The 12,579-nt window shown below is 25.4% G+C and overlaps 1 protein-coding gene across 2 annotated transcripts; it reads left to right on the plus strand.

The window, feature by feature from the left end:
• Positions 1-1,852: 1,852 nt before the first annotated feature.
• LOC135924623 (solute carrier family 35 member F6-like) lies at positions 1,853-12,440 on the plus strand. Of its 2 annotated transcripts, XM_065459711.1 has the most exons (8): positions 1,853-1,976; positions 2,022-2,091; positions 2,132-2,366; positions 2,412-2,606; positions 10,671-10,781; positions 11,852-12,013; positions 12,055-12,216; positions 12,257-12,440. In XM_065459711.1, exons 1-8 carry the CDS (start codon positions 1,900-1,902, stop codon positions 12,349-12,351), a joined length of 1,107 nt encoding a protein of 368 aa, XP_065315783.1. In that variant the 5' UTR covers positions 1,853-1,899; the 3' UTR covers positions 12,352-12,440. The 2 variants fall into 2 exon arrangements, with proteins under 2 accessions (XP_065315783.1, XP_065315784.1); XM_065459712.1 differs by lacking the exon at positions 11,852-12,013.
• The last annotated feature ends 139 nt before the right edge of the window (positions 12,441-12,579 follow it).

A 12,579-nucleotide genomic window follows, 5' to 3' on the forward strand; every position in this document is an offset into this window, starting at 1 on the left:
CAAATAATTATACACAAAATTTGGTCTATCGAATATTTAGTAAGTGGTCGGTTTTGAGCTCGGCATTCGGTCAAATCATAATATTTTCAAAATATTTTTAAGGCTAATCAAAAATGAAAAGATTTTGATCAATAACGCCTGATATGTTCCTTACAAACTTTCTACTGTTTTTCGATTCTAAACCTACTCATTAATTAAATGTCAAAGAAACCTCTATTTTTTAAAAATTTTTTAGGTTTTTCATATGAATTTACACCCAAATACAAAAAAAGCGCTATCCAATATTTATTCTGGTTTCCTAAGAATATATTTTCATATTTATGCATTTATGCATTTAACGCCCTCTTATGGATATAAATTTGTTATATTTTGTAATTGAAAAATAAAATTTAAGTTGTAGTAAGCTAGTAAATATATTTTTTTTTCCTATAATATTAAGTATAAATAGAATTTTAAATTATTTGATATTTAATATCAATTTTTTACTTAATTAAAAATTGATTTATGTAAAATTAAAAAAATGTTTTTGAAATTTTTTTTTAAAAAGTTATTATATAATCAAATTATGATTGATTATGATTAATTGCTCTCTAGCAAGGCATTTTATTAGCAACACAGTTTAGCAACCGCAGTATTTAGTCATACCCGTATATGGGCCATACAACAATGGTCCGTAGCACAATTGGTATTTCAACAGGCTTCACAATAACCGAGGTAGTTCATCAAGCGTCTGCTCTCAGCTCACTTCTCTTCATAACAGTAATACCGTCTAAAAACAAACACTCCCTTGGAATATGATATTTGCAGAGGATATTGTGATACTTGTCGAATCCAAGGATGAAATGTAAGAAAGATTTATGAGCTGGATAGATATCCTAGAAAAACAAGGACTAAAAGTAAATAGAGAAAAGACAGAATATATGGTGATAGGAGGAGATGAAACAGAGAGCATTGATATAAATGAATGGCAGATATCGGCAATTGAAAGCTGCAATAATTGGGCTCCACTATACAAACAAATGGCCCAATAGAGAAAGAGATAAAGTGTAAAATTAATCATGGGTGGTTAAAGTGGATATCTTTATCTGGAGTGCAATTTGACAAAATAATCCCACACAAATTGAAGGAAAAATACAGTTCCATAGTACAACCAACTATTCTACATAGTTCGGAAACATCCCAACCAAAGAATCAGACGAGAGAATTCTACAAACTATGGAGATGAGAATGCTGAGGATGATTGCTGGGGTAACAAGAAAGGAAAGGTGCGAAGTACAAGAATACTAGGAAGCCTAAAGGAGTGCCCATTAAGACTAAGATAATGGTAAATAGACTTAGGTGGTATGGGTATACAATGAGAAGGCCTATGAACTACATAGGAAATAAGGTTGAGAGTTCGGAAGTGATAGGTAAACGTAAAAAAGGAAGGCCAAAACTTCAATGAGGCCATAAAGTTTGAGCCAATATGAAGAAGTATAAATTAGATAAAAGAGATAGTATGAATAACATAAAGCGGAGAGAGATATTGAAGGAGCTTACCGCTGAAAAGGTGAAATCAAAAAGAGGGAAAAAAATCATATTATTTTTAATTAAAAACTACATTTTTAATCTATTACACCATCTAACGGATATATATTTATGATTTTTAAATTTATAGGTGTTATATTTTCTATGTATTATATCTGTTCTATAAATATTATAAATTTATGGATTCTATATTCTATTTACTTAGATAATATTAATTTTTGAATAAATAATTTATATAATATAAACCTTTTATTTATATTTTTAAAATAAATTGATAGGCTATAAAATAAAACTATCAATTATACTTATCTATTCTCAGTTTACCTGTCAATTCTCAGTTTAGTTACACCGTTTTTTAATTTTTTTGTTATAATGGTTTGGTCGTATTATGGTATTATTATTGGTTTTATTATGGTTATTTCAGGATCTATTAACACACTTTCCACCAAGTTAATTTGTCTTATATTTTCTAGATTATTTTATAATATACCAAGATGGGCGGATATTACTATATCGCCAGGCTATTCCTCTAAGCCTCATTTGTTTAATCACCCATTAATCCAAGTAAAATACATCCTGCTTCAAAAAATGATTATTTTTTAAGACTGCTGGTATGTTTTTTGGTGAAATTTTATGCCTAATAGCATTTAAGATTGTTAATTGTATTAAACTAAGGCATAATAATGAGAACTTACCTTTATTAGAATTAAACCAAAGGGACTTGAATTCTTTTTCACCATTTATTTTTTTCCCTCCATGCTTATGTGACATGATTGCTACATCACTAATGTATTTTGCATTAGTTCTTACATATGCCTCTAGCTTTCAAATGCTTAGAGGTAATTGTTTAAATTTAACTGAAAATTTTTTATTACATATGATAGGTGCAGTAATTATTTTCACTGGTCTGATGTCAGTGACATTTCTAAATTCTTATTTATCTCCTATTAAATGGTTTGGAATCTTCATCATAATTGCTGGATTAACCCTTGTTGGATTATCAGATTTATTATTTGTAGATAATAATCAATCTTTCAACATAGGTTACAAACCTTTTGACAGAAATGGAGTTATTGCTGGTAAAATTGATATCATGAATATTAACTTAAACTAAAATATTTCCTTTACTTGTATGCATATTTTTTTATAATTTAATTCAACAATTCCAAATCTTATTCAGTTTTTTTTCTAGATATGATTTGCAAATTTTGTAAAAAAAATAAAGAAGTAATACACAACTAATACATTTAAAAAAAATTTTACAAAGAAAATTTATCATGACTTTCTTCTTTTAGATATGTGTTAATGATAATAATAGAAACAATTATATATAACTTAGTTTTAACTTGATTAACAAGAAATTGATTTTGCTATCTTTATAACTATTAAGTATAGTTGGGTAATTTTATATTTTTAGTGCCAATTCTGAGTACTATCACTTTAGCCTAGGGATTTTTCTTAAAAATATAACAGCTCAAATTTGAAAGAAATTAAATAAATTAAAACACCTTAATGCCAAAAAATTTTCTCTAGTATGTACTGTAGATTAAGCCAAATTAGCTGACATTTAGCCCAACCACTATTTTGTTAAAATATAATAAAGTTTTCAAAATATGTTTTTACTTACAAAATTTTATAACTCCCCCTTCCTAATAAAGATGATAGATTGATAATTTATTTTTTATAACACTCAGTATCATAAATAATGTGAGGTAAATTTAAAAATAAAGAACAATTAAGCTAAATGTACTTATATAAATAACACTTAAAATAGTAAAAACTTCTGAGTAGTGCTGTGAACATTTTTAAAAAAAATCGAACGCGTTCAACGTTCATTGACAAAAATCAAACGCGTTCACGTTCAAGATCACTTTCCAAAAAAAGAACGCGTTTCAGGTTCATGAACCGTTCAAAATTATGATAAATTTTTTTTTAAATTTTCTAATATAAATAAATGTCTTATATTTATTAACACAATATTAGCCATGTTAAAAAATAATATAGTTTTATTTTGATAATATAATTATGAATTCAAAATAATATATAAAATAAAAAGATATTTTTATTTATAAAAAATTTTTCTTATTAATTTTTAATAACAATATTTTTCAAAATTTTTATCTGATAGACAAGAACGCTTGGCAGTTAATACAGCATTAGCTTTACGCGCTCAAGGGTAGATGAGGTGATTGAGGTATTATAATTAATAAATAATTTTTTTAACATGGGGATATTAAAAACATTTATTGTTTTGTTATTTACTTCAAACAATTGAGATAAGTTTTCCTTCTCCAATCCATTCTCTACTTTCTCGACAATAAAAACGATATCTCGATTATCAGTTCTTGCATTATCATTTCTAGGGTTTTCAAAGCATTTTTTTCAATAACGCTAAAGTTTATTTCTAATAGGTTCGTTCTGTGGAAGTTTTATCCATGGCCATTGAAGCTTGAATAATGGATGTATAATTGCAGAAAGAAATTGATCTTCATATATATGTTCAAATCTTTAAAAAAAATAAAATCCATGTAATTAATTGAGAGTGATAGGTTTAATACCTTTTAATAATCCCATATAATATAGCTTCTATCAATGGTTGACCATATTTGAGGCCACTAATTTTTTTTAATTTTATAATAACTATCGTTAATGTTGTGATCATATATCCCAAATGCATTTTTTTTCAAATTTAATCATTTTACTTAGTTATATTATATTATATAAAATAAATAATTAATATTAAAATCAAATGTTGTTTTAATTGGAACCTGAAGATTTTGACAATATAATACTTTTTAGTCACATTTTACACTTGGTAAGCATTGAATTAGGTCATTCAATATAGGATGTTACTGTAAAACATATCATATTTGGTCATGGTAATAATAATTTATCTGATTTTGGATTTTCAGAATCAGATGATGGATTAAATAATAATATTCATGCTTATGCTAATCTATTAAAATATAAAAATAATATTCAAATTAATAAGCTATGTGTTAAAAAAATTGAAATGTGAAAATGAAATACGCAGCCGATTAAAAAATATAAATAATACTTTTTTTAACCCTTTCGCGCCCGAAATATTTCCCGTGAACAAAAAATTTTTCTTCTTCTAAAACTGAGTTAAACAAGACACAAATAACACATTTTCAACATTTTTTATTTAAAAACTGTATATATAGATTTATGAAATGTTACCAATTATCATCATTGGGATATTCATATGTAAAGAAATATACAATTTATTTTGAATGATAAAAAATAAAACAATTGCGATTTTATTTAAACATAAAGATATTTTACATTTTATACATTCAAATCTTGAATAACCATTTTTGCAGTTCTTGTATCTTTGTCTGCTAGCCGCCGATGGCTGTTTTATCTAATTTAATCTCTGTGATTGAATGTAAACTACAAAGTAGGTCTACCTTCTTTTTCACCATTTTCCTTTCCAACCATCATCAATCCTTTAGCTATCGGAGCTTTAAATACTAAAAGAGATACATGTTTACTATTTTTCTGTTATGTGGCATCTATAGAGCAATTATGAATTTACTACAACAGGAATCTAAAAAATTAAAGAAAACTCGCATATAAAAACGCTCCCATTTTATGTCAGTTCTGTAGAGTTCAATTAACATATCATGGAGATCCACCCCGCCCATACCACCGTTATAGTCTTGAATTATGGCCGGAATTTCAACATTGAGAAAAGACTTATCAGATACCGACCATCTTGTTCTTAATATTGGATTTATTCCGATAAATGATGATATGGTGAAAATCGATTTGTTATCAAACGATTTGCAAATTATAATATTATTATTAGAATCTTATAATCAAGGGACCCTCTTCCTTTTTTCTTTAGGATTTTATCGTCATACAGATGGCATTCCGATAATCGATTAGATATAAGGGTCCTCGACATGATAAACCATTATCTTTGAGTGCAACTGCTAAATTATACAAGAAAAAAAGTTATCCATGTAAATTTTATTATTTTTATGTGGGAGAACAGTTTCTAATAGTTGTATAACGATATTTCCGCTAATTCCCTTCAAAGTTTTTTTTATGTTTGTAGATTTTTCTAAATATATTTCGAAATCATATAACATTCCAGATGATCCACATAAAGCGAAAATTTTAATTTCCCATTTATGCAGTTTTGAGCTAACATATTGTTTAAATCCATCTCACTCTGGTATAATGTATGTTGTGAGGTCTCTAAAAATTATTTATAAAAATTTTAAAAAAAGTATAATAAAAAAAAATTCCACTTTCTTATCTTTTAGCAAATATTATATGGCATTCTAAATGGAAAATAACCTATATTCAATTCTTACTATATCATATTTTTAATATTTAATTTTAAAAAATTTATAGAAAAAATTACATAGTAAAATCCCAATCTTACCAATTTAGATTTCCTTCAAAAAATCATATAAATAATAGTTATTGTTAATTTTTTTTTACTAAATATGAAATACTAGTAATAATCTATTATAAACACATTATATATCTTTGATTTATATATATTTATATAGAATGGTTATCGATGTAAAAGTGTAAAAATTTTGGCGCGTAAATACCTAACTTTGAACTTGTATTTTGATATAATAAAATTATGATTTTGACAGATTAATGATAAAATATGAAATAATTTTTATATATTCATTCGTCTAAATAGCAACCATTCGTTTTTTAAATATAAAAATTAATTGATTAAAAATTATGATGACAAATGATCTCGCTGGGCGCAAAAGGGTAAAAAATTCTGAAATATTAAATTTTCAAATAAATAAAAATAAAAAGTATTTTTAAAATTGAACGAATGTTAAATTCGAACGCGTTCGTCATAAAAAGGAACGCGTTCACGTTCAAAGTTCGTCAAAAATAAAAGGACGCCGTTCATCATTTTTTTCAAAAAAACGAACTTCATTCGTTTACAACACTACTTCTGAGTGATTTAGTATATCTTTTGAGAAATTCAATAAAAAAATTTATTTAGCAAAATTATCTTTGATTTATAAAAAAAATTAATTCATTAAAAATTATGAGAATTAGTTTCATTTTGAGCAAAATAATATAAATTATGGTTAATGCTAGATATAACATGGTGTGATATTGAACGAACCAAATTTAGATATGATCGAGTTAACAATTGTTCATTTATAATATTTATATTTAAAAAATAGTCATTTCGAATAGTGTCTCTGAGTGGATGAGTGCTTGTATCTCAATTCAAAGGTACAGGGTTCGAATTCCGAAATGGATCATGTTTTTTTTCTGAAGTCAACTTGGTGGTTCGATACTTGGTGGATGTTATATAATTGGACTTGACCACGTGATTCCATTAATAAATATTGAATAATAAATAGGTTTTATTAACTTTAAAAAAATTGGTCATTGTTTAGTAATTACTAAAAGTTGACTATGTTATATCTAAAATTCAAAATTCGACTATTATCATATGTAATGATGCAAAAAACAACTCAGCTAAGTTTATAGACGTAAAAATGGGCTCAACCTTGAAAGAAAGAAAGCTCGAGCTTAAAAAATTAGCTCAACCTTCAAGCACGAGCTGAAAAGACGAAAAACGGCAGTTTTTTAGTTTTTTAAAATCAGCCTGGTTAACAAATAATAGTACTAATATTTAAATATTTAATAATTAATTATCCAAAAATTAACACAAATTTATTTATTTAAATTATCAATCACAATATTTTACAAAAATACAAAAAATTTTTATTCTTTAAACAAACAAAAAACTGATTCCTATTATAAATTTTTTCTAGACTTTTATATAACATAACATTTGCATACTAAATAATTTTATAAACAACTAACTAATTATATTATAAATCTTTTTCGACCTTTATCACATTTGCATACTAAATAATTTTTTAAAAATATTATGTTCGATTTAATACATCAAAATAATATATTCAAATTTTCTTTCTCTTTCTCTTACACTTCCAACACCCATTCCCTTAGATACTTCCATCTAGGCAACTTGATTCATCTCTGGATTCAACACTATTGGCACCTCATTAGTTGATCCCCCCACAAGCCCAAAATTGCTTTGATCTAGGATGATCATATGGGACCATTCTTGTCCTTCGGTCTTCTTGGCGTCCCATTCTCATATCATTCAACATCTCCATATAGTTTCGTTGCTTCTTTCCTTGCTAATCTTAGCCAGTTTCTGTAGATTATTAATCCATCTATTGCGTGTATTTACCCATGATAAAATTTCCACTCGCCTGTACGTAGCCAACAAAAACAAAATTACTTTTGCATATAAAGTTAACCCTTTTGCTTCCTATATTCCTCTATCTTATAATCTTTCGTTTCGTTTTCAATAAAAGAACCTCAAACTCGATTTTGCTTAATATTTCATTTTTCAATAAAAGCTCAAATTTTGCCTTCATCCGAAAATTCAGTTTTTAATCACATCAAATTTTGCTTTCATCTGATTTACCCATCATTCTACTGGTTAGCCCCTGCTATTTATTTATGAACACATATTAAAGTATCTTGCCTTATAAAAATTAGTGAAAATATGTTCACCCTAAATTTTAAACAAGCCACCACCCCTCCAAATAACAAATGATTTAATACTTAGGTACAAAATATAAAAGTAAATTTAATGTTATTAAATTACAATAGGAAAAATAAAAAGATAAATCTAGGTTAACAAATAATTAAAAGTTAACTTCAATCATAGTCAAATTATATATAAGTAAAATCAAAAGGTTTTACATTTAATCAAAAATGTTATATACATTCAACAATTATGAAATGATGAGAAAATACAAAACTATGAAATGCTTGTAGAAAGGTCAAATCTTTAGAAAAGATAAGAGAGATAGCCAGTTGAAAGTTACATGCATAGGAATATTCTATATGATAGTCAATATCCTAATAAATGGTAAAATTTTAAAAATATCAGTTATGCTAATGGCAATTGAGTTGTATTAAATAACAAAACCAAAATCTGCTTCCGTGATAACAATACCATTGATTTACCAAGTTGCAAAATTACAGACCTATCTGATATTTTATAAAAGCGATAATTCATAAAGCATGGTTTCTAATTAAATTCATCCATCATCAAATTAAGGAGAAAATTCTAATTCTTTGTCAAACTTGATGATCTATCATCTATAAATGCCAATATTTACTTATGCATAAAAATTACCTAATTAAAAGATATATAATTATAATTGTATAAATCCTTCCTTAATGGTTTTTAATAATGGAAGGCACAAAGCATTCCTTGGTTAATTTTTCTCCAGAGTTTTGAGTAAGTTTGTAATAAATCCATTCTTCAATAAGATCTTTATTGTAAGAAAATATATTTGAAAATTTAAACATTGATACTGTTAATATTAACAATCTGATGAAATGGCTAGGCTATATTTTTTAATTTGATAGATTTTCATTTATTGATAAATTATCTAAATCTGAGACATCTTGACTGAAGAGGGACGCTGGGAAAATCCCATGTCCGCGCAAGAAACTTCGTATACATGAATGTTAAGTTTAAATTAGTATAATATAGTTTTTTTGTTTGTGATAAATTATAGCATTTAGCAACGATAAATATAATTTTTTTATAGGCATGCCCCATAAAGGGGTGACATGTCGTATTTATATATATATATTAATATTATATAGTGCCAATCAACCGATTTAAATAGGGTTGATTGGATAATATTTAAATTTGTATAACACGTGATGTTTTTATATATTTTTTATAAAACCAAAATTGTAAAGAACGCCATTATTAAAGTTTTGATGATTATTATAAAATTCTTAAAAAATTATAAAATCAAATTTGGCCTGGTCGAGTTTTGTGGACATTAATGGTATCGAGTTTGGTCATTTGATAATATAGAGAGATTAGAAAAGATACTAATCTTGATATCCGGAAAATGTAAAGAATAATGCCAAAACTATATAAGATAGCTATAACTGTGCTAGCAGTCCCAGCTATCCATAGAAAGATCCCTTTTTAGTCTTAAGTTTATACTATCTACGCAGAGAACTAAAATCCTGAAATATTTGAAAATATTTTAGTTATCCCTTCTAATTCTCTTTATAAACATAAATAGTATAAATTTCATTATATTTATGCGTTATTTTATTTCTCATTGTATTTGCGCATGTTCTTTTTATCTTATTTATTTATAAATAAAAAAAATTAATTTGTCTAATTTATTTTTACTAAGTTTAATAAATATATCTATAGATTATCATGGTATAAATTTTAAAGATTTTTCTCTAAGATTATATGGTTTATGATTAATTTTATTTTAAAATCAAATTTATAAAAACTGAAAAGAACCATTATAACCCGAACCCATATGAATTTTTTAAAACCGAAATAAAACAAAACCTTTATAAAATTTTTAACTAAATACGAAACTAACCGAACCACAATACTTAACGGTTCGAAACCCTGCTGGCGCACCTGATATGGCTGGGTAAGATTATTTTGTTCATTTCATCTGAAGAATAACATTACAAAATACTGTATTAGCCATCTTTAATTTCACTGAATCCTAATAGGTCATTCTCATAGCCATTGTCAATATTATTTATTTTTACACCACATTCATTTAATGATTTGATGAAATTGGAGGCGTTATCTCTAACTATACCTAAAACAAGTTATTCGATTCAATAGGAAAATATATTATTTATCAAATAATATTTTCTCATTCTATAAAATTATTCGAATTTTTTTAATAATGATTATAAATTTTTTCAAAAAAAAATATAAATATACAGTTGCATAAATCTTATTTAAAATGTCAAGAAGATATTAAGTACAAGATATTATCTTAGATAAGACTATTTGCTTTATTGTCAAATTTTGTATATAACCATTTTTTTTATTTTGTTATTTAATAATGATCAGCTATTTTTTATACAAAACATAAGAATCCTTGATTTAATTTTTCTTTTTGACAAATTATCTAAATCCTCCTAATATTATTTATAAAAATTAATTAAATTTCCATTATAGGATGAAATGATAATAAATTAACTCAATGAATTGTTATATTTTCATTAATTAATTATATATAAATATACGATTCTCCAATATTTATCATTTTTTTTTATGCATGTAGGTGATCTACTTATAATATTGGCTCAAATTATAGTAGCTTGCCAAGTAACTTATGAAGAACGTGTTATTACAAAATATAATATCAGTCCACTACAAGCTGTAGGATGGGAAGGTAATTATTATTTCAAAAATATCATTAATTAATTTATTTTTATTAAAAGCACTCGATACCAATTTTAGCCGGTACCGGACCTAATCTAAACTTCTGCCACCGGATCTTATATAAAATGTTTTTTACCTAATTTATTTTAAACCTTCAATTCGATAAAATATTAAAATAAATTAAAGTGTTAAACTTATATCCACTATATCAATATAAATTTATTTATAATTGTTAAAAGTTAAAGACTGGACCAAATTTTTATATTAAATATTTTAGAAAGCTTGACTCTAAAAAAATAAGGATGAGGTCATAATTAAGAAAATATTTAAACCATTGTAATCTCATTTTGATGAAAACAATTAAAATGAGACTTTATATATGGTGAATTCTATGACAAATCAACAATAAAAACACGATTTTCAACCCGACACCTTCAGATTTTTCTAAAATTTATCAAAATTTATATATATTATAATTAAGAATAAAAATAAGCCTTATGCGTTATACTATTCAGATATTATTTAAAAATTTTAAATTCGAAAATGATCATGATTAGGGGGCTTGAATTAACAATTTTTTGAGTATTTAAAAAGAATACTAATCTTAAAAAAAAATTTAATTTTACAATTAAATTTAAATTACATAATTTAATTAAAAATAATTTTCAAATTTACACTAAATAATTTTTTGGGTTTCCGAGCGCTATCTATAATTATAATATATTGCCATATCCAGACAACGTTATTTTCAAACCGGTTTTTGGGTATTTTAAAGCAATATTTTTATATTTCCTAACATAACTTTTCTATTTAATTTTTTCTATAAAATATTATATTTTAAAAAAATCTGGAGCCCCATTTCAAGACGCCATTTAATTTATTAAGATCAAATTAGTTTGTTTTCTATTTCCGATTAAAAAATGGAAATATATTATATAAAAAAATTGTCAAGTTAGTATCCTTTGTATGGAAAGAAGAAAAAAATGATTGCTGATAACATTACCCAAAAACCGCTTTAAAAAAACGTTCTGTCTAGAAATGGGTTTAATGTTTTCTTATAAACTATAAAATTTAAATAAGGAGTATTTGGTTTTTTGATGCTAAGCGTGATAATTTTTATCATGAATTTCGTTCCACTCTCTTACTTTTCGAGTTCAACAAACCCTTATATAATGGTCGAAGATGTTAGAGATGCTTTTTATCAAATCAAAAATTCATGGATATTAACCTTAGCTATGTTAGGTTCACAATTATTATTTTTTACAATATCCATTTTTTTAAAGGAAACATATTGAGCATAGCCATTTTTAATTTCGCCGGTGTGTCTATAACCAAAAATATGAATGCTACAACAAGAATGGTTTTGGATAGCTTTAGATCTTTATTAATATGGGTGGTATCGTTAGGGATATCCTGGCAAAAATTTCATTATCTTCAACTAATTGGTTATTAATAATATAATATTCTAATAAATTTATTTTATAGGATTTTTGGTATTAATAATTGGAATGATTATTTACGAAAAACTATATACCCATATTATAAGGCCTTTTCATATTCTTATAGTAGATACAAATTAGAATTTTTATGCAGTTATTAGTATCATCATTTTAGTTAAAAAAATTTATCTTGTTGCATGGGTTTGTAATTGTATTATAAAAAACATTTATTTGGCAAATTATTGAAATGATAATAGCTCCTAATCATAGGAAATTATCAGAAATGAATTAAGTAATTTCTTGCTTTTTAATAAATCATCATATTAATTGTTTAAAAAATAATTTCTAATACATTCAGCTCCCGATATA

This window comes from Gordionus sp. m RMFG-2023, chromosome 2, assembly GCF_954871325.1.
Source record: "Gordionus sp. m RMFG-2023 chromosome 2, tfGorSpeb1-WG-v2, whole genome shotgun sequence".
NCBI lineage: Eukaryota > Metazoa > Nematomorpha > Gordioida > Chordodea > Parachordodidae > Gordionus > Gordionus sp. m RMFG-2023.

Coding starts and splice junctions, on each gene's coding strand:
- LOC135924623 (XM_065459711.1), top strand. CDS start 1,900: ATGGTTTGGTCGTATTATGGTATTATTATTGGTTTTATTATGGTTATT. Junction 2,607..10,670: donor CAGAAATGGAGTTATTGCTG/GTAAAATTGATA, acceptor TTATGCATGTAG/GTGATCTACTTATAATATTG. Junction 12,217..12,256: donor TCATTATCTTCAACTAATTG/GTTATTAATAAT, acceptor TTTATTTTATAG/GATTTTTGGTATTAATAATT.